Below are 24,313 nucleotides of genomic sequence, written 5' to 3'. Positions count from 1 at the left end.
AGGGATCGGATCAGCCGGGTTCGAAACCTCTACGGTAAATTCGGTTCGGCTGGGTGAGCCGAATGTACGGATCAAACAAGAACTAAGGTCGGTCGAAGAGCCGAATGACTAGACAACACAGGAATTGGTCGGCTTGAAGAGCCGAATGCCTTTATATATTAATAAAACAGAGTATGCCCAAAGGGCATACAGACGTTGAAAATCTAGATTACAACAGAGTGTGCCCGTGGGGCATACAGACTCCAGAGATCTAACTTAAAAGCTACTCCTAGGAAATCAGTAAATGCGAGTAAAAAAGATTACACATAGACTACTCCTAGAAAACAATAAATGCAGCAAACGAAAAATATGAAAATGAGGTGGTCTTCTCGTTCAAGGGAGAGAAAGACTACTATTACAGACTTTGAAGTTACTATTTATAGTGATATCTTCTCAGCCCACATTATTGGTCGGTTTTTAGTAGTGGGCGAAGTGGTATAGACATTATCTTAGAAGTTACACCCCACTTCTCAACCGTTTCCGCCTAAACGCTCTTGACCTTGAGACGCCTTATTGCCGACTCCTGGTGTATCACGTGTCCTTATTTCTTTGGCTCATACGTGGGTTAGGTCGGTGTGTGTTAATTTTTTGGTATCAACATATGTGTTTATAGGATAGTGGTTGTATATATTTTAGAGTAATTAATACAAGTGTAACTATTACAAATTTTGTATTTTTGTTTTGAATTTATCATATCATAAATGTTTATGCTTTATATTATGGGTCTACATACAGACATCTGTATTAGATCTAGGTCCGACTCATACTGGACTTGTATCCAATCTTAAGCAGATAATATATAGGTAATTATCACCATATAAATCCGCTCAAATGAATCCAAAAGGTATATTAGTAACTTAACTACCAAATCCGGACTCGCCCTTAAAGTTGAATTGGTAGGGCATGATTTTTATTCAACCCATTTCTTTTTAGGGTATGGATATACTATATCAACTACTTGTAACCAACCCGGTCCACGGATATCTCTATTGAAACTATAATCTAGCTGCAGTTACTGGCGAGTATAATACAAATATTGAACCTGCAGATGATGGCCCAGCTGTTGCATTTCGACCTATGATTCGAACTTGATGTAGTTGAAAATACAACATTGATGCGAATAATTATACTCTTGAGGCAATTTACCTGCTAAATAATCTCTCTCTCTCTCCAAAAAAAAAAAAAAAAAAAACCTCTTGTTTGGTGCTAAACTCTATTAGGAAGTCATATGTGAATAATCTCATATCAAATAATTAATTTAAAAGTGAGAAATTAATATAAACTATTAGACTCAAACCTATTAATTAGATTCATACTTTTGGATCAGCTGGTTCTACCTTGCAAGATTAGGATTAGTCGTATGCTAAATATTTTGATACAACTAAACATTTTAANATCCAAAAGTATGAATCTAATTAATAGGTTTGGTGCTAAACTCTATTAGGAAGTCATATGTGAATAATCTCATATCAAATAATTAATTTAAAAGTGAGAAATTAATATAAACTATTAGACTCAAACCTATTAATTAGATTCATACTTTTGGATCAGCTGGTTCTACCTTGCAAGATTAGGATTAGTCGTATGCTAAATATTTTGATACAACTAAACATTTTAAATGCAAATATAACTTTTGCATTTTTTTTCAATTGCATGAATTTTTTATCATATTCTATTTACAACTACCTTCCATAAAATAGGTTTTTATTGGAATAATGTACTATTAGTGCAGTGATCCATGCATTACGGCGAGTAGATATTGTTAAAGTAAAATTTGTAAAGAATAAAATATCGGTTTAGTACAAAAAATAGAAAATATAATTTATATTATAGACAAACAGTTTTTTTTTTTTTTTGAGGAAAAAGGGATATACCCTATTTAGACAGGAATGAAAAGGGTTACAAAAAGTCAAAGATAAAAGGTTAACTACAGCCCGGATCAACAAAAGGGTCGAAACAGTGACCGAAACACAAACACGATCAGAAAGCACCTACACCCAGACTTCACAAAACAGAAGAAAGTTGCTGGTGACATAAAGAAATTCTGCAAGCATAGCATAAGTAGTAACATATGTGTGTGCGCCGAAGTGCTGAGAGGACCACAGGGAGATTCGTCCCTACACACAATCACGCTCCAAGCGCAAATTGCCATAGATTAATTGTGTTAGACACTCTCCTTCCAGTTTCGTCGCTTCAAGTGAGGTGTCCGTTGAAGATACGACTGTTTCTTTCCTTCCACAGTTCCCAGCATGCTGTTGTAAGACAAAGATCAAACATTTTTTTTCCGTGGCCCCTCACAGAAGTCCGAGCACGATTCCATCGCTCAGTTAAATCCCCGGGCTGTGTTACCAACAAGCGTCGAGTTGTTGGAGTAGATCGCAGCAAATTGTTCCAGACAGCCGAGGCATAGTTGCAAGAGAATAGGATGTGTTCTAAGTTCTCCCCGTTCATCGAACAGAGAACACAAATCGAAGGACCATGCCAGCCCCTTTGAGATAGTGTGTCAGCTGTGAAGATTTTGTTTCTCGTAAAAAGTAAAACTATAATGAAAAAAAAATCCTTTCAACAAAACTATTAAATTTTATTCAAAAGAAGTTACATATAATACAAATGGACGATTAAAATTATTTATATAACACAATAATCAAATAAAAAAAATGAGAAAAAAAAAAGTAGGCCTCACTCTTACCCAAATTAAGGAGATAGGTATATGTAGAATATAGCCATGAGAATTAATGTATAGGTACCGTATAGGTATAAATAGATAAGCATATTTGCGCATGACTACCTCAACTTTAAAATTAAAATTAGTCGAACATCTTCTTTCCATTAGTGTTTTAACAATCATTAGCATCATGAGAGTAGAACGGAAAAAATACCGTTAATTGATCTATACATTCAAAAAACATATAAGACACCTGCTTATAAATATTGCAAAAATAAAAGAATAAAAGAATGCAGATGGCTGAATCTGATGGATAGGTTATTCGTATTCACAACGTGAAAATTAAAAGTTGAGGTAGCTTGATGGCATTGACGGACAACGGGACGAGAGACGCCCGGGCCGCCATCATTTGGACTCTTGAAATCCCGCTAAAGGTAAAAGTGTTCAGCTGGTTGGTTCTCAAGAAAAGGATTCTTACGCAGGGATAATCTAGTTAAGCGAGGGTGGATAAACGATCCTCTCTGTGTGCTTTGTGGGGCGGATGAGGAAACTGTGGATCATATGTTCACTCGATGCGTATTCTGCAAGTTTATTATTGTGACAGGGGTGAACGATATTCAGGCTCAAGATCTGGGAGACGACGTGCATCGTTTGGGATAGGTGGATGGACAGGAAGGATCACCGAAAGAAGCGAATCAGAATTACAGAACTAGTAGGCTGCTGGTAGAGCATCTGGAAGGTCAGAAACGACTGTATCTTTCAGAATATCCCGCCGAACTCCGGATTAGTGACTCAGAGACTCAAACTGCTGGTGAAAGAGTGGGATCTCCTACTTGCCCCTTAGCTGTATTGGACCCACTCTCGTTTTTTTTTTTTATCCATTTATTTTTTTTTTTATCGGCTTTCTGTTCCCTTGGGGCCGTGTTGCTCCACACTTGTAGCTTAATTTATCAGTCTAATGAATGAAGCGGGTAGTGTGCTACCTTTTTCTCAAAAAAAAAAGTTGAGGTAGCTATCCACAAATATGCTATTGTTTAAATGAATGTTATGACTATTTACAAATGCGTTATTATCTAGATAAGTCTAGCAACATTATCCTAAACTTATTCATGCATTAATTTCATACAAGTCCCTAAAAAAAATCAAATAGCAAATATATCCCTACAAAACTTAAGTTATTATATTTATTTTTTCAAATATTCTCTAGTTTGTAAATATATCCTTTCAAAAGTACTAATTCATTCATATATTTTTTTGCCGTTTGATTCATCATTAATTTTTTTAGCAGTGGGTGTATAAAATAATTATTTTGCCTTTGGAATTTCTTCGTGCAAAAACCTTTCTCTCTCTCTCTCTCTCTCTCTCTCTCTCTCTCTCATCGTGGCACCTGTGTCGTACCGTATTTTTGAAACCACGACCGAGGGCCTCGCTTTCGACGCCACCGTCATTGTAGGTCTCGTCGTTGCCATGAATAAAGAGAAAAGAGTGAGAAATTAAGACGATGAGACTCAACATTAATTAGAACAAAATTATATATATAAAGAGTAAAAAAGATCACATTTACTCCTTAATTAATTGTGGTTAGCTTTTTTAACTTATTATTATCTAAATTTTGGTAATAGAAAGATAAATTTGTAGACGGAAGAATTTTTGGAGGGATAAACCAGAAAACTTAAATTTATAGGTATATATTTGTTATTTGATATTTTTTAAAGAGCCATATACAGTTATTTCTTTATTCTTATTATTGCTTAATTGTAAATCTAGTCCATCCCAAAAGCTGCGTCTTTACTTGATTTATAAATAGGTTTATTTTAATAGTTATTGTATGGATTGGATTCGAAATTGAGATGCAATAGGGAGAGATGAAGTGGCTCGTCGTCTGGTCCACAGATGATATGTAGACGAGGTTCAGGACAAATTTCTTCTGCTATTAGGGTCGCTCCCTTCAGAATTCTGATGTTAAAAAAAAAAAAAAAAGAAAAAGAAAAAGGGTAAAAAGACGCTCACCTTTTCTTGTACGGATGCATACGGTTCGCTTTGGTTCGATTTTAAGAGGTTCTCAAACTGAACCCGTATTTTTTAGTTTCAAAAAATTCTGAACCGAACCAAAATGATTTATTAAAAGAACCGACCCAAAATAAACCGATTTAATTCAGTGTAGTTCAATTTCACAAGTAACTTTTAAAACTTCTATTTATTTATAAATTAATTTATTATTTAAGAATTAAAATTGAATTAAAAGTTGTACATAAAAAAATTGACTCATAGAATTTTAAAAAGTGTGTTGATATACGATCAAAGATTTGATTATAAATATATAATTTCAGATATAAGGTTTAAATAAAAAGTGATAGAAATATTACTATTCGGTTTTAACTTTGCTTTTGATTTTGAGAAGTGTTAAAACAGAACCAAAATCGAAAAAAAAAAATTAGTTATTTTCAAAACAGACCCAAAGCGAAAATCATATAAACCAAACAAAACTATCTTATTCGATTTTGTTCAGTTGATTTTTGGTTTGGAACCAAACTATTGACGCTCCTAGTTAGCCCCCGTTAAATCCACGCTTTAATATTATATTGAAATTCGAATGAAAAATTTGTAAATTGAAAAAGAGCATTAAGATTTAGACAAAAAATAAATCATACAACTCACCAAACTGTCTCAATTAGGGATGTCAATGGGTATGGATATCCGAAATTTTATTCGAATCCGAACCTGAATGAAACGGATATATCCGATGCTGAATGGATATGGATTCGGATATGGATATCAAAAATAGAAATCCGACGGATATAGATTCAGATATCGATTTTGACTGCACCCGATCCGAACCCGAACCCAAACCCGACCCGAACCCGAATTTATTTTGTATTATATATAATATATAGGCTGGGGCTACTATACTTTTATGAGTATAGACCTTCTTGTACTCATAAATTTTTAACCGTTGATTGATGGGATGTGTGGTTAGGATGATAGTGATCCTCACTTAGAATAATAATGGTCCTCTAGGGTTGAGTGGGTAGTTGGTTGAATAGTATGATCTAACGGGTGAAATAATCAATGGAATAAATATAAGGGCCGAAAACTTATGAGTATAAGGGAGCCAATACTCATAAAAGTATAGTAGCCGGACTCTAATATATATATAAAAATTTGATGTTATATTTGAATTTGTATTTTAAAAATTTAGATTTAATATAATATATTTTGAAATATTGAAAAAAAATAATTCTTTCGGACTCAAATTTTCGGGTTCAGGTTCGGTTTCGGGTTCGGATTTTTGGTCGGGTTTGGATATGGATTTTTAAAATCCGTCGGGTTCAGATTCAGGTCTCAGGTTTGGAGTCGGGTTCGGATTTTTGAAAATCTGCCCCGAATCTGACCCGTTGACAACTCTAGTCTCAATGAGATCAAAGTTAGAGTCCTCTGCCTTCTCGGGCACGGAGTAAATGCATGTGCATTTTGCCTTCTTTGTTCTCTTTATTTACCACACTATGCTTCATTCCAAAATTTGTCATATATGATTCATTCTTAGCCTTTGTTTATTAATAAAATAAAATAAAACCGTATAGAACTTATCCGAGCTATGAATACCTCTGTCCTGCAAGTCATTAGGATAATAAGGGGTAACATGTCATGTTCATCAAACTATTTCAGTTAAAATATGATTTTTAGAGTCACTGAAAAACAAAAAAGCATGGCCTCTATATATATACACAAACCTCAACACTAGCAACTTAGAATGTTTAGTATATAACCTCTTAAGAAAATGAACAATGCTCTTATACACCAACTAATCTTAACCCTTAAATATTTCAAGATGATGGTAGCAATGCATTTTTTTAAAAAGGGTGACCGGCTCTTGTTGCCTAAGGTATCCGTCATTGGGTACCGATGGCGAGGGTTTTTCATTATGTGAAGTTAGCACCAAAGGTTTTTTGGTAAATTTCTATCCTCAAAATGTCTCATTTTGTAAATCCAGAATATTCTATCTCCCTCCATTCTCATCCTCTCAATATCCTATTTTTGTAAGTTAAGTTTGCATTTATAATTTGAAGTTAATTTTCAAACATAGAAACTCTAAGTTTAAATAGTTAATAAAATTTATTTTTCACTATAATATAAATCACAGCTAAATTTACAAAAATAGGATATTCAACATTTTTGAACTTTAGTGTTGTTTTCACTATTGAATAAACAATTTGAATTTAATTTAAAAAATAGAAACCTTTTATTTAAATAAATAATAANTTAAATAGTTAACAAAATTTATTTTTTAACTATAAATTAAATCTAAATTTAAAATTTAATTTTAATCATTATTTTTGAACTTTAATGTTGTTTTTACAATCGAATGAACAATTTGAATTTAATTTTAAAAATAGAAGTATTTTATTTAAATAATAAATAATAAAAGTTGGGTTTATAAGTACAGCATTAGCCACTATCTAATTTGGTAAGTAACAAAATTAAATAAGAAAACAAAGATTTGTTTGATATTATCAAATTTGGTAATTGACTAGTATTTTTTTTTTCAATATTGTCTATACTATTGATCTTGATTGGTATCTGTTGAGCAGATTACTACTAGGCAAAAGTCAATTTTAACTTTAAAATTAATACGAGCAACTAGATTTAAATATGCCGTTGTATTGAAACATTTCTCTAAGAAAAAAAAGAAGTATTAAAGGACACCACCTACATGCCAGCACTTGAAGGATCCAAACCTGCTTCTATTTATGCATCGTATATATAAAGCTATCCCTAATTTCTAGGGCTAATGAAGGGGAGCATCTTAGATTTTATGGAAACTTATAGACTAATCAACTTATGCTCCACGCTTGGAAGGAATTCTCAACGTAGCAAACCTATTAAAAGGAGACACCATATAGTATCACATTTTCTTGAACATTTGTACAATCTCTTTTTTTTTGGGTTAATTTTTTAACTTGAGATATAGCATAATTAATGCCTCTTTTGTAGGGGTGGAAACGAGCTGAGCTTGAGCGAGCTTACCTCAACTTAAGCTTGGCTTGAAATTAATTTCAAGCCTAAATTTAGGCTCAAGCTCAGCTTGAAATTAATTCGAGCCGAGCTAGAGCAAGCCTAACTTCAAGTCGAGCGAGCTCGAGTCCTAAACGAGCCGCTTGAAATTCTTAACATCGTGCGATCTATAGTTTAATTTTTATAAAACATTATCTAAAATTCGATACAAAAAATATCTAATAGTTCAATATACAAAATGAATGCATGAAATACGATATTATAATATTAAAAAATTAGGAAAAGCGACTCTGTGAGCGAGTGAAAAAGAGAGAGAGAGAGAGAGAGAGAGAGCAATTAGAGTAGAATTTTGCTTGTTTGGTTTTGTGGGCCCAATAATCTAAATTCTATATACATATAATTAAAATACATAACATATATTATTTTATATAATTAAAATATATATTATATATAATTATGTAAATAGAGAGTTAGGCTACTATACTTTTATTAGTATAGACCCCTTTATACTCATAAGTTTTCGATCGTTAGATCTATATTTTTGATCATTTCCATCCGTAAATCATACTATTCAACTAACCACCCATTCAATCCTAGGGGATCACTATCATCCTAATTGTACATCCAACGGCCGAAAATTTATTTGTATAAATGGGTCTATACTCATAAAAGTATAGTAGCCTAACCTATATATATATATATATAGAATTAGGCTACTATACTATTAATAGTACTAATTGCTTGCTATTAGATTTTTGGCCTTTGGATGAAGGGATGTGTGGTCAGGATGATAGTAGTCCCCTAAGGTTGAGGATGTGGCTAGTTGAATAGTATGATCTAACGGATGAAAATGGCCAAAGGGATAGATCTAACGGCAGAAAACTCGATAGCACCAAACACTTAGTACTATCGATAGTATAGTAGCCAGACTCTCTCTCTCTCTCTCTCTCTCTCTCTCTCTCTCTCTCTCTCTCTCTCTCTATATATATATATATATATATATATATATATATATGTAGATCTAACGGCAGGAAACTTGATAGCACAAAATGATTGGTACTATAGATAGTATAATAGCCGGACTATGTATATATAGAGAGATAGAGTTCGGCTACTATATTATCGATAGTACCAAATACTTAGTGCTGTCGAATTTTGTGCCGTTAGATCTACCCCTTTGACCATTTCCACCCGATAGATCATACTATTCAACTTAGCACCCACTCAACCCTAAGGGATCACTATCATCCTAACCGCACATCCCTTCATTCAAGGGCCGAAAACCTAATAACAAGTGGTTGGTACTGTTAATAGTATAGTAGACTAATTATATATATATAGTGGGAGCTACTATACTATTGGAAGCATAAAGGGTTTTATGCTTTCGACTTTTTGATTCTTGGATCAAGAATTGTACGGTTTGGATAATTGCGGTCCCCCTTAAGGTTGAGTAGTACCCCTAGGATTGAGTGATTCCTACAGAGTAATAGTATTAATCCAAAGGTTAGAAATAATCGAAGGGGTTGATCTAAGGGCCAAAAAATCAGAAGCATCAGATCCTCTATATTTCCGATAGCATAGTAGCTCTAATATATATATATATATATATATATATATATATATATATATATATATATATATATATATATATATATATATATATAATTAGGCTACTATACTATCTATAGTACCGGAGCTCCGGTACTATAGTCTTATTTTCGATTTTAGGGTATTCAAATTAACAATCCATACCGTTAAATATAATCTAGGGTATATGAAATTCTTAGGAATAAAATTTTAGTTTTTTTCGACATCGTTTATTTAGTAAATAAATTATGTCCAAATGGAGGTGAAAATTGAATAATTTTTAAAATTTGTGCATAGAACTTTTAAATTCAAGATCAAGAATGTTAACCTTAATCTAGATAGTTTAAAGTATTTTCTATCAAAATTTGAAGAAATTTAGATTCTTCTACACCGTTAAACTCCAAACTCGCTATAGTAGCCATTGAAAATTGACAATTTTGAAATTATTTGATCATAAAGTAAACTATGTCGAAAAAATATAAAATTTTATTTATAAAAACTTTAAATACTCTAGATCAGTTTTAACGGTGTGGATCGTTGATTTGAATACCCTAAGATCGAAAACGACACTATAGTACCAGAGCCCCGATACTATAGATAGTCCCGGTACTATAGATAGTATAGGAGACTAGCTCTCTCTCTCTCTCTCTCTCTCTCTCTCTCTCTCTCTCTCTATATATATATATATATATATATATATATATATTTCGAGTTTTTCGAGCCTAATTCGAGCGAGTCCAGTAATACTCAAGCTTGGCTTGAAATTAATTTCGAGCCTAAATTTAAGCTCAAGATCGGCTTGAAATTAATTCGAGCCGACCTCGAGTGAGCCGAATATCGAGCCGAACGCGAGTCGAACACGAGCTGGCTCGCTCATTTGCCAGCCCTACTCTTTTGCTTGCTGTTCGCATTTGGACACAAAAGCGTATGCACGGGACAAATTAACTATTTCAGGTTGATTAAAAGAAACGTAGGCATAATTACAATATTGTGGCGTACTACTGCAAACTGTTCGTACATTCGTGGTGTACTTGTACAGATTATTTGTGATGCAATGTGGGAAAAAGATTAAAAAAAAAAGAAAATTTGAAGCAATTTTCAATTATTATAACATCATGCATGCTAACTGTTACATAAGAATATGATACTCACTTTGATATTAATTGAGAATTCACAGCCTATTTTGATACCGATAGTTATAAATCCAATAGTCCATTTGTTATGAATTGTTGGGATTTTGCAACTAAAGGGTCAAATCGAATTTTTGCAAAAGCTGACACAGCCACCAAGGAGAAAAAAAAAAAACAAAAAATATATTTGAAATAAAATTCACTAACCAAGAGCTTACTCCTCTTTTATAGAAAGTAGCTTCAAACCAATTCACTAAGAAAAAGAATTATATATTACTCTCTTTTATAGAACATAGCTTGAAGCCAAGTTCTCTTAATTTTCTCTCTTCTCATTGACCATCCCTAGAGCAAGTGGCAAAGAGCTTTGTGGTTGGTATCTGAGATCCCAAGTTCGAATCCTAGTTGATTCATATTTTTAGCTAAGTTTATTTCTAAACTAAAATAAACGAAGCGGGTAGCGTGCTACCTATCTCTCTCTCAAAAAAAAAAAAAAATTTCTCTCTTCTCTTCTATCGACTTCTTTTATAAACATAGTTTCAAGCTAAATGAACCCTCTTTCTCAATCTCCCTCGCTCATTTCTCGTCATCTATAAACCCAGAAGATTTCTATCTTTTCCGTGCACCCGTACACTAGGTGTACCAAAAAGCCTCTTTCTTAATCTCTCTTACTCCTTTCTCGTCTTCTATAAACTGAGAAGATTTTTCTATTTTTCGTGCATTGTGCACTAGGTGTACCAAAGAAACTCCATTTGTATGGTAGGACCACCAAGGCATTGGCCATATACTTCACCTGAGGCCTCAGCAGTAATTAACACCAAGGAGCTATATACAAAGCTCAATCAACAACGTACCGCAATCTATCATCATTAGGATTCTACTTTAATTTAAATCCAAAACCCATGCAATTTATCTCACACAAATTTAAGTACCAATCCTAATTTAACTAAAAAAATTTAACCATAAATCTAACCAAATCCTAGGCGTGACAAATCTCATCTTTTGTTATTCTATTAATTTTCTTTAAATCATTCCACTTGATTTGTCCCATTTTTCTTATCACTCGTTATTCATATAATTTAAGATAGTGAAACCTATTTGCACATTCCTGGTAGAGTATATATCAAGATAGTAAGACGAATATAATGCTCAATTAAGAAAATAAAATATTCTAACCTAATAATGACAACTAAATTTCAGATGGCAATTAAGGTATAGATTAGTACTATTTATGAGTTGATGTGCTTTCAGAAGTACGAAAGTATCGGTGGTTTGAATTTATTTTAGTTTGTATTGTGGGATATCCAAATAGATGATCGATATGATTAAACATAATCTACATATTTGCAACATAGAAATTTAATTTCATAATTTTTTAATATTATTTATTTAGTAATTGAAAGATTTTAAAATTAATAGTTTTAATGGTTGATATATTGTAAGTTTGAAGTTCTAAATAATTCAAATTAGCTAAATTGCCAAAGGAACTTTAACTATACGGACTAAGATTAGTACTATTAATATGGAATTCAAGAATATACAGTGTCATCAATTTTTATAAAATTATTTACTTTTATTTATTCATTTTGAGACCGCTTGTTTGTAAGATAAATATGTCAAACAAATCATAGAATTTTGAATAGTGGAGACTTTAAATGCGCTTAATCAAATCTAATAGTACCAATTCACGTTGATGCAAATATCCTTTCATTAAAATAAACTAAAAATAGGGAGAACCAGCTTAATTAGATGATGCATGAATATCTTATTCAGTTTATTTTTTATATGTTTTTAAGAATTGTGTAGTTTTTGGTAGATGAGGAGTGCATTTAAATATCTATAATGAATATTACATTTGACTTTCAAATTATTTTCTTCAGAATAAAATAAATTATCTCATAAATAAAATACGCTCTACAATCAAATTATGAATGTCAAGGCTTTTTTAAAGAGCAATAATAAAACTCAAATCTTTAATGATACACCAAAAAAAAATTATATTAAATAAATTATCATTAAATAATTTGCTCCCACATCGGACCAGACCCAAAATAAGTTGAGGTGACTCTACATGTTTCTTTTCCAAATCGATGTTAATTAGTTAATTTTCTCACTGCGTATATACGTTATATGTCACTAATAAATCCCGTGCATAGTACTATTCTCACTAAGGGGTAGTTTAATTTGGTTTGATATAATTATAAATATAGTGTAATTAATTAAAAATAAAAATGCAAGTAGTTGACAATATAATAGTTATAATTATAGACATTTTATTTGGTTGGATATAGTAGAATGGTTAGATGCGGTTGGAAAGTATATTTATAAATTTCTATCATTTTATATATGAGATGGTGAAATTAGCCCTTGTGTAGGAAAGAAAAAAAAAAAAAAAATCTACTCAAAAGATTATTTGGGAGGAAAGTTTATCTTTATTTAAAATTATTGTCTCCAAGTGCTGCAATTGAAAATGCAGTCAATCTGGGTGTAGTTAAGAATTGCTGCGGTGAATCTTCTCGTGCAGTTCCAATTACAACAGTTCAATTCAAATATATCGAAGCATATACCATATTTGAATTTATATGTAGTACAAAATATGCAATCAAACAAATCCCTAAATATATATAACTCGATCACCTCTAAAAAGTGATTCAGACTCGGCACTCACATGAATCTCCCAACCCTAACTAGCAACGATTAAAATAACAACAACAATATTGCGATCGGCTTTATCCACAAGAAAAACTTTTTTTTTTTTCCACCCTTTTTTCTTTTCACAGCCGAAAGGGGTATTAATAAAGTGCAGATAATGAAACGGCCGAGGAGAATAAGGCTCCTCGTCAGTTATTCTCCTCAATCTATGTGGCGGGGCATTGTGGATTTGTAACAGAAATGGAGCAACATTTGCCATGTGCCTTCTCAAAATTATATCTGTGCTTATTTTTCACTTTTGCCCCTCCTTATATTTTAATATTACAATCACATCCCTCAATTTCCACATGAGATTTTAATACAAGTCCAAAATCTCATATTTAGCGCGCTAATTCTTTTTTTTTGTTTTTTCTAATTTCTGCGTTGTTATCAGGTCATATTTACGTATGATCGATCCGATTTGAGGGTCTTCTTGAGCCTTCTTCTGTTTTTGTTTTAAAAATAAAAGCGGTATTAATTCTTTTGTACGTAGTATATTTACTAATAAAAAATGTCTCGACATATACTGTAACGGAAAGAAAAACATAATTTTGCAGCTGAAAAAATGGAAGACTCAGTTTGGTTCTTTCTGATTCTACTGCAAAGATAAACTTGAGGGGGAAAAAAAAAAAACTTAATATATTGCTTTTTTAAATCACACTTCTCAAACAGTTTTTATCAAATAGTACTATTTAATCTGCGGTAGGACCAAATTAACTAGCCCTGAATCCAATTAGCTATTGGGTACGACTATATATCAAGAGCGCAAGCAAATTATATATATATATATATATATATATATATATATATATTTGAGTCCCATGATCAGTTTACTCGATCGGGACCTGATAATTAAGTTGGTCAAATTTTGGGTTGGTACATTTGGTTTGCAATGTTTAATTAAACTATTTAAAACGCCGGTAATCATTTCTGGGTATGCACAATGCAAAATGCGCATAAATTAATGCACAACATGTAGAAAGGGAGAAAGGCATGTCATCTTCACGTGAGGGAGAGGTCGAAGGAGGTGTGAGACGGAAACTGTAACAGTAGATGTATGTGGGACTCGTTTTATTATAATTTGAGAGGGAGAACATATATATTGCATGCACCGCACCGCGCGTGGTCTATGACACCTTACTTAGTTAGGTCTCTAATATTTAAACTTTATTATATCCATGTATATATATATAACATGGTTTTGTTTAACGTACGTACCTAGGTAATTAGAATATAGTTTTAAAAACTAATCGCAGTTTTTTATCCATAAAGTATTTAGAAGTTATTTATGGACTATATCTAATCGATTAAACTTAGATTATAAGGTTTTTCTATGTTTGAGTTTTGGTGACCGCGCTGTAGACCATGGTGTATGCAATAATTTTTAATGAGAGAGAGTGTAGAGAGAGATGTAGAGAGAGAGGGGGGGTAATAGTACTGGGGTGTTGTGGGTTTGTTTCCATGGCATGTTTGCTTCACGCAAGCTGCTAAGCATTCTAGAGGGGGAAAGAGAGAGAAGAGAGGGGAGGTGGTAGGCTTTGCTCCTTGGCGTGGCTTTAAAGACTCATCAATACAAAGAAACCAAAATAAAAAAAAAGGAAAAAAGAAAAAAAAAAAAAAAAACCCAAACAGTAACCCCTAGACGACCCTCCACCAATAGGACAAACACCCCCAAAAGTAAATACAATACATACCCCCTCTCATCCCCTTCCCCCCTCTCCTCCCCTTCTCCCTTAACCCTCTTCTCTTCTCTCTCTCTCTCTCTCTCTCTCTCTCTCTCTCTCTTCGCCGACATAAACGCCAATACCCACATACTCTAATCCTACATATACATATATAGACATTTATAATATTTACAAGGGGAGGAGAAAGAAAATATCGATCCGTGATTGCCATGAGTGGAAGCAGCACGTGCAGTATTGGCGGTGGCAGCGGTGGAGGTGGTGGCGGCAGTGGAGGTGGCAGTGGGCCGTGTGGGGCCTGCAAGTTCTTGCGGCGCAAGTGCGTGACGGGTTGCATATTCGCGCCCTACTTCGACTCGGAGCAAGGGGCGGCACACTTCGCGGCGGTGCACAAGGTGTTCGGCGCCAGCAACGTGTCGAAGCTGCTCCTCCACATCCCGGCCCACAAGCGCCTCGACGCCGTCGTCACCATCTGCTACGAGGCCCACGCCCGCCTCCGCGACCCCGTCTACGGCTGCGTCTCCCACATCTTCGCCCTCCAACAGCAGGTACGCACAGCAGCATACGAAAGAAAGAATAATTTCTCTCTAAAAACTTGAGCTACAATATGCTTCAATCTTCTATATTCAACGCAGACACACACACACACGCACACACTCTCTCTCCCTCTCTTTCTTGTTGATCGTAATTATGATTCGTGGAATACTATGGGCGGGTACGTTTTTGATGTTTTCAATCTTCTGGAGATTGATTAAAATCAGAAACTGATCAATTTAAATTGTGCAGGCTTTCTTTCGGTAGTTCTCCAAAAAGATGGAGTCTCTCTCTAGATCTCTCTCTTTCTCTCTCTCTAAAAAGGGAAAAGCTAACCTATGAAGTCAAGCAATACCCGAAACGAAACAAACCCTTCTGTTAGTTTTATTCCCTATTAGCCAACACCATTCTACACAGAGAGAGAGAGAGAGAGAAAGAGAGGGAGAGAGAGTATATAGTGCTTGCATATACAATCTTGATCATATTGTGTGTCGTTCTAAGTAGTTCATAATTAGATATCAATTGATGATGCTTTGTGCACATTTACTCAATACATAATGATGATCAGGTGGTGAGTCTTCAAGCTGAACTATCCTACCTGCAAGCCCACCTGGCCACACTGGAGCTGCCGTCGCCGCCCCCGCTGCCGCCGCCGCTGCCTCAGTTTTCCGTGCCGCTGCCCCCCTTCTCGATATCTGACCTTCCATCGTCGTCGTCGAACCTCCCCACCTCTGTCGATCTCTCTGCGCTCTTTGACCCATTGATGACGCCTTCGCAGCAGCAGCCGCTCGGAGGCGGCCCGTGGGCTGCTCTTCAGCCGCAGCCGCAGCAGCGGCCTGTGGGCCCGGGCGGTTCGGGCGGTGGGGGCGGCGATCTCCAGGCGCTGGCGAGGGAGCTTCTCAATCGGCAACGGTCGGCGGCCGCAGCTGCCACCGCTGCCGAGCCCCCTCCTCCTCTTTCCAAATGCAAGTAATGAAGATATCGATCAAATCAATAACCAAATTTAACGATCAAAAACTAAGTCCTTTAATTATAATCTGCTTTTGTCAACCTAGTGGGGGTTGAAGGATGCACCCCACACTTTGCTTTACATAATGTGGTAATTAGAGGTCATGACTTGGAAGAGAAATCAAAATAGTAGCTAGCTAGTGTACTGTTTCATTGCCAAAGTTTTCTCTTTTTGTTTTCTCTTTTCAAGAAGAAGAGTTTATACCTGTTAAAATGTTAGCACCAAAATTTAATGAGTAATTGAACTTCAACCATTCCTTTATTATGGTTTAAGCGCATTTTTATTTTATTATTATGTTATTTGAAAACTTCCATTTTGTCGCTCATCTAATGTGTTAAGAGGGAATGACTTGGAAGAGAAATTATAGTAGTACTTAATTAATTTGTTAATGCTTAATCATGCCAAAGTTTTATACTTTATTAGAAATGATCATGATTTTGTATCTATCAACATAAATCAGCACTAAAGTTTAATTTCTTTTCATGAGTTTCTAAACCGTATTTGTTTGGTAGTAGTCTGCTTGAGTTAAACTTATTTTGGTAAGGTACTTGAAAGGAAATTAACAATTTACTGATCGAAGCCCTCAAGTATTATGCCATTTGGAAATAGACCCTTAAACCTTACTTTTCAATTAGCATTTTCTTTACCTTTTATTTTTTTTATTTGAGTTTACTTAGTCCAATTGACAATTTCATTCAATTAAATGATTCTGTTAGCTATTAGAAGTTACTATTTATATATAATTTAATAAAACTGCTGTTGAATTTGCTAATTTTCTACTTTGTCGATTAAAATCATTCAAATAAGAGAAATAAAAAGTAGAAGTGATGCATGTCGATCGACTAAAAAAAATAAAGTTGATAGGGTCGTTCCAAAAATTCGTATAGTTTAGGGGTCTCCTTGCAATTTTTTTTTCCATCCGCAAATAAAACTGCAAAGATCGTTCTTGCCGAGTACTCGGTCACTATCACACGCGTTGGGGCACTTTTTTTTCCCCCCTCTGTAGATTGGATAATGATGAGGCGTAATTTGGAGCTTAATCATTAGCAAATTAACTTTGAGATTGAATGTTTTGGTCATAGGTCATATTTGACTGGCACCATATGTTATATAAAATAATAATAACAATAATAATAATAGTTTATATATGATGTTATTAAGCCCTTGTATTCAGGGTCTTTGTTGTTGTTACATAATTGTTGGAAAACGACGCCGAGTAGGGAAGATCAACAATCATGGAAAATGTAAGTTATTAACTGCGTATGTTGATGAGTCCTAGCTTTGGCCAAGGGAATCTCTTAAATAATCTATAATTAAGCAGATAAATACATGTCAATACGTACACGAAAAAAAAAAAACTTGTCGATACATGAAAATATATATACATTTATGTACACAAACAAATAAATAAGTATATGTGCGTGTGCACTTGCAGATATCCATCGACACAAATAAATAAAAACTGTAAATGAAAAATGTAATACAAGATTCGAATTTTGTTAAGCCTTTAGTAAAATACAATCACTAAGTTCTTGCGAAACAAATAGAGTTTGCAGTAAGAAAATCCATTTACACTAATGAATACCTTAAGGGTGCGTTTGGTTCGCGCTATTTTTTTAACATTCCTATTAATCCAATAGTAATAAAAAAAATATGACGGTGTTTGGCTAAACGCACTAAATAATCTAGTTGGTAATACTAAATTTACTTGGGAATGAGATGCATCCCAAAGTACTAATCTTATTCCTTTGGGTAGCGTTTGGTTCGGGAACAAAGGGGAGAATAAGCCCTTGTTCCCTCCTTTGTTCCCAAACGCAGCGTTTAGTACCCGAGAACAGTAGTTTCCGGGTTTCTGGAGCTAGCTGGCATAAGACTGGAACTGGCTGGAACTGTTGTTCCATCTTTTTTCTGGAACAAGCTTGTTTCCGAATGAGAACAAAGTTAATTAAATCTAAATTTAAATTTTAATGATAGTAAATTATTAATTAATCTAATTAATATATTTGAATTATTATCTATTGCTTAAATAATAAAATAAATAAACAAATAATTAATTATAATTAATTATTTATAATTAGNAACAACATTAGACTACTCATTTGCGCCCTAACAGTATAACTTTGCAACGAGTACATTTTCTCATTTAACCGAACAAAGTGGAAAACCAAATTATATTGTTCTATTATGCCCCGAGAGTGTAAAGTTGGAACGAATCGATGTCAACGTTCACAAGAACAAAAATCGGAACAACATTAGACTACTCAATTGCGCCCTAAGATAGCGTTTGGTTCAGGAACAAGGGGGAGAATAAGCCCTTGTTCCTTCCTTTGTTCCCAAACGCAGCGTTTCGTACCCGAGAACAGTAGTTCCCGGGTTTCTGGAACTAGCTGGTATAAGATTGAAACTCGCTGGAACTGTTGTTCCATCTTTTTCCTGGAACAAGCTTGTTCCCGAATGAGAACAAGATAAATTAAATCTAAATTTAAATTTTAATGATATTAAATTATTAATTAATCTAATTAATATATTTGAATTATTATCTCTTACTTAAATAATAAAATAAATAAACAAATAATTAATCATAATTAATTATTTATAATTAGATAATAATAATTATTAATTTAATAATTATTATTTATTAATAATTATTAATTAAAATAATAATTATTAATAATTATTATTCTTAAGAAATAGATAATCTATATTATTATTAATTTATTATTTATAATTAATTATTATTAATTAGATAATTATTATTAATTAATTTATTACTTATAATTAATTATTAATATTATTATTTAATTATTAATTAATAATAAAATAAAATAATTATTCTTATTAATTAGATAATCGATATTATTAGTAATTTATTATTAATAATTAATAATTAAATAATTATTATTATTTATTAATATTGATTTATAATTAATTATTAATAATTAGATAATTATTATTAATTAATTTATTACTTATAAATAATTATTAATAATTATTAATAATTAATTAATTAATTAATAATTATTAATAATTTATTAATAATTAATTAATTTATTACTTATAAATAATAAATAATAATTAATAATTAATAATTAATAATTAATAATTATTATTATTTATATTTATTGATTAATAATTTATTTATTATTTATTTTTAAGTAATATTTTGATGTTAATTAATTAGATAATATAATTTTAATTTCAAATTATAACTTTTATTCCTCTTGTTCCAATTTAACCATCCAAACACTATTTACCTTATTCTAAGGAACAACTCAATTTTCATCCAAACGCAAAATTGGTCTAGTTACTGCTTATACCTGAACTTGTACCTATCTCTGGAACAAGCAATTCTTACTTATACCTGAACCAAACGCAGCCTTGAGGAATGGTGGGTATTCTTATATTAATGGATTGGAGTAATTATAATATGTCTAATCTTTTCTTTTCTTTCCACCCGCCGGCTAGTTGGTATTATTTTTCTTTACACTCTAACCTCATATCTCTATCTAAACTTATCTTTTTCTTTCTAAACTTCAACTTTTTTTCTCTCTCTGAATTAAGCTATTTCTCCCCATTTTTTTCTAAAATCTCAACCCTCTCATTCTCTCTAACCTCGACTCTATTTCTCTTTCTATTTCTTTAATTATGCTCTCTCTTTCTAACATATATTCTCTCTCTCTTTTTTCTAAAAAGATATTAAAATTTTTATAATATTATTTAAAATTAATTTAATTAATTAATTAATTAATTGTATATTTTTCGTAATCTTAAATAACATGACCAAATAATATGACCGTACGAACCAAACACTGAAATACTACATTCTTAGTAATAGAATGAATAAGAATAAGATTCTCAGATATCTTTTTACTCCTAATAATCTTTCATAATGTGAACCAAACGCGCCCCAAAAGAAATTTTCAAGAAATCTTATACACCTATATACAACAAACTGTACCATAGTAAAATTAAGGGTTAATTGCATACAGCTTCCTGTAAACATATCGAATAGCAAATATCATTACAACATAATTAGATTATAGAGACATATTTTTTTAACACTTTTGTGTAAGTGTCCCATTTATGCCAAAAATTTTTTTTAAAAATATACTAAGGCCTAAATATAAAGTTCAATCCAACCAAAAACAAAAAGTTTCTCTACTCAACCAATCCCACCCTGCCCACTCGGCCCGATTAAAATAGAAAAGGAAAAAAAAAGAAAAATTGATCACCATCACCCATTCTTCTCCTCCGCGGCCGCAGCCGACGAGGTAAGGTTCCGGCGGTTGGAGTTCGGCCGCAAGGATCTCGTAGAGACCGTAGAGGGCTATGATCGCCACATGTCCTTTCGCCACAGGTCGCTGGAGGAGTGGGTGCCAAACATCGAGACGGCTCCACATATAGCGACCCCACATATAGCATCACTTTTAAAAAGTGTCGGTAATTTAACCAGCAGCACCTGTTTTTGACATGTACCGACATTTATAAGTATTGCTATACACCATTTTTGTTGTAGTGTATATTCTTATAAAGTTCAACTTTTAACTCTTGTCCCTGCAAAAGTCCAATAAAATTTACATTTGTCTCTCTAGTTATTACCGTTGGAGAACTAATTATTTTTTAATAACAGATAAGTGAAATGTCAAGTTTGCCATATAATCGTGCAGAAATGTCCTTCCAAAAAATTTTCAATGGTCAACTTCTTCCTTATCTTCTTCCTCTTTAAAATTCAACCCAATCCACCATTATTGCAGCCTCTTCTCTCACTTCTTTTCTTCTAAACTTTTTCTTTTGAGTAAAATAAGAAAAAATCATAGAGAAAATTGAATGGGAAAGCAACACGCGTTCGACATGGCGAATCAACACGCGTCGTGGATGAATGGGGACGGAGAAATTCTAATTATGAGTTCGAAACTAGTATGAAGGAGAGAGAGGAAGAGGAAAAGGAAGAAGAAGATGAGTTTCCATTGCTAGGATTTTGATTGAGAGAAGAAGGTAATATAAGAGGGGGTAAAAATGTCAATTTACCTCATTGTCCGACCAGAGTTAAGTATTTTACCTATGGTTAACTAAAATTTTCTAACAGATTCTAATGGTAGGGCTATATTTGAAAATATTTGGACTTTTATAGGGATACCATAAGAAAGTTGAATTTTGTATGGATATATTTGCAATTCACTATATTTATAGGGAGCCGTATGCAATTCACTCTAAAATTAATATATGCAAGTGAAAATAGTAAAACATTAATTTGCCGTAGATAATTAGATTCATTTATTTTTCTACTCATTTAATATAGAAGAAAAGGCCATCTTAATTACTCAAATGATTTTGTTATATATTCTACCTTAGTTTAATTATTTTAGATGAGAACTAATGAACGGCGTTGATTTTTAGTTTCGACGGTGTTAGGGCCAATAATGTGCAGCCATGTGGCATATTGGTGAACCATTCACCCGGCTATCACCCAACGGGCACTCATCCCGCATATGGCTCGGCTTCCCACAGCGAATACATCTCCCTTCACGCAGCGCACATCGCCGCACCCGGTGGGAACCACCACAAATCACACATCTAGGGGAGGATCTAGTAGAGGGTGACTTCGGGTGTTGCTTAGAACTCGACTGACCACCCAAACAACCCGTCCCTGACGGAAAGGTCTCCGCCGCAACTCCCGATCGTACTTGACGAGCCGCAACTGGTGCAGCCACCAGTTGATTCACGGTCTCTTGGAGTCTCTTAACCAGCTCTTCCTGGCGCATAGCAGCCTCCTGCTGATGCTGCACTATGCCCACAAGCACTCCCAACTGCTCACAGAGCTCCGAGTCTCCACTCGCTCCGGATTGCTCAGGGACACCACTTGTCCCGTCCCGCGTCGATCTAGCTGAAGATCGCCTATGCGATGCCATTGTTTCCTGGAACACAACAACTCGATTAATTCTCGACCCTCTAGGTCAAGTACTCAACGATTAACTCAGACTCAGGCTTAAATCAGGCGAAAGTAATACAAAGGAGCCTATTCTCATCACTCGGTTTCATGTTGTACGCGTCCAACATGAACATACTCGGCTGAGAATAAACCACACCTTGAATCTAGTTCTAACATCCGTTTTAGAGGTTTACAACACTTGACCCAATCAACTCATCTTTCACCACAAGTTGCAAGTTCTCGTCTCTCACGAGCCTTAGTCTCTATAGTCTACTATCCTAGGGTCTGCTAGATCCAACTAAACCATTTCTACTTTTCTTTTTATGCTCTGATACCATATAATCTGTCACGCCCCGAGCCCCGCCTATTTGGTCGGATTCGGGCACGCCAACAGACCCCAGAACGGACAGGATTTTTCCTGTACCGCGGACAGAGTTTTTCCTGTACCGCAGACAGAGTTTTCCCTGTACGTCCAAGGCGTCACAATCCATACAATTCCCGAGGTTCCAACCAGGAACAGCATCCAAACATAGGTTGCATAAGAAAGGTATCAAAAACATAAACACTATGTTATTACAAGCATTCAACTCACATACATTTTACATATTATATTTTCTATTCTTTTTAGCTTCCAAATACAATCAGATTTAACATAATTATTACAACTTGGTTATTTTCCTTTTTCACATCCCTAAGTAGCCGACTCAGGGTACTGCTATCTCTGGTCTCAATGGTAGGGCGCTATCTGCGGAGCTATGCCCTTTCCTCGCGCCGCTGCGCCGCTCGCGTGTGAACCTGAAAACCCCCAAAACCACGTGGGATGAGAACTATATAAATATAGTTCCTAGTAGGTACGGCTACCTAAGGAAAAAAGCTTCACCCACCAGGTCCAAAGGAGGCACTGCAAACATGTTAGTCCAACAGATATCCACAGATATTTATGCAAGTATTAAATACATGTGTATGCCTCACAAATACAACTATACAAATCATGCAACAATGTAAGTAGATCTATTGATTCTACTCTCTATCATTTGCCATTGTCGTTCTTTATCATTTATCATTCTCTATTATTTGCTATTCTTTATTCTTTGACATTCTTTATTCTTAGTCCTTCTTTATTCTTTTTTATTAGCCACACTATGCTCATTTGCCATTCTTTCCTAAGGTTACTCTTACCTTAGCCAATTATGCCACTCGACTCGGTCTTGAGTCAATCAACTACGGAAATGCCGCGCTCTGTCGGACTCGAGGTGAAGGAACTCTCACATGCACCTCAGCCTTGCATTCACTCGACTATAGGTCTACCAACGGGCGAGGAAAATACCTGCACATCCGGACGAGTAAAACCAACATATATACTACTCATGGTGCATGGCAATTGCCACTATCAATACCCAATCCTCTCGGCTAACCTGTAGGTTTCGCCACAAAACTCACCAACTCAAATCCCTGCTATCGGGGAGATACTCGCTACACCCAACGGGACGTCCTCTGGGAAAACTCAAACCCAGTGATGACTACTCCGGAGCTCATCAATCGGGGAGATACTCGCTACACCCGACAGGCTCAACCTCTGGGGAAACTCCAACCCAATGATGATCACTCCAGCGCCATCGCTCAAGGGGGAGCGACCGCCCTCAAGTATAGACTTATAGGTGAGTATGATCCAATCCACAACCATGAGCATACCATGTTCACTAATGCCACACGTCTTGGGATTCCGGAATCCACTTTCTTATCTCTGGGGTTACTCATATACCCTATATACTGTCAACCTTTCTAGGTTCAAACCATTCTTATCCTAGTGGTTTCTCTACTACTATTCCTCATAACCTAGGTTCAACAACACTAGGTCCAATGTTCTTTCCAACCTAGACTCACTCGACTCTAGGTTCCATATTCAACCAATGTTCAATGACACTAGGTTGAATGCCACTCACCGAGGTTTATTTAACTCTAGGTTCAATGCCACTCATCTCATAACCTAGGTTTACTCGACTCTAGGTTCAATTCTCAACCTATATTCAATGATAC

General features: G+C 34.3%; 1 protein-coding gene across 1 annotated transcript; it reads left to right on the top strand.

Annotated features, from left to right (window-relative positions):
- Nucleotides 14,868-16,564, top strand: LOC109714449 (LOB domain-containing protein 18-like). The gene is made up of 2 exons (XM_020239087.1): nt 14,868-15,352; nt 15,907-16,564. The coding sequence occupies exons 1-2, from the start codon at nt 15,017-15,019 to the stop codon at nt 16,309-16,311; spliced, it is 741 nt and encodes a 246-aa protein (XP_020094676.1). The 5' UTR covers nt 14,868-15,016; the 3' UTR covers nt 16,312-16,564.

This window comes from Ananas comosus, linkage group 8 (assembly GCF_001540865.1).
Source record: "Ananas comosus cultivar F153 linkage group 8, ASM154086v1, whole genome shotgun sequence".
NCBI lineage: Eukaryota > Viridiplantae > Streptophyta > Magnoliopsida > Poales > Bromeliaceae > Ananas > Ananas comosus.
This window is presented reverse-complemented; position numbering and strand designations above follow the sequence as displayed.

Coding starts and splice junctions, on each gene's coding strand:
- LOC109714449 (XM_020239087.1), top strand. CDS start 15,017: ATGAGTGGAAGCAGCACGTGCAGTATTGGCGGTGGCAGCGGTGGAGGT. Junction 15,353..15,906: donor TCTTCGCCCTCCAACAGCAG/GTACGCACAGCA, acceptor AATGATGATCAG/GTGGTGAGTCTTCAAGCTGA.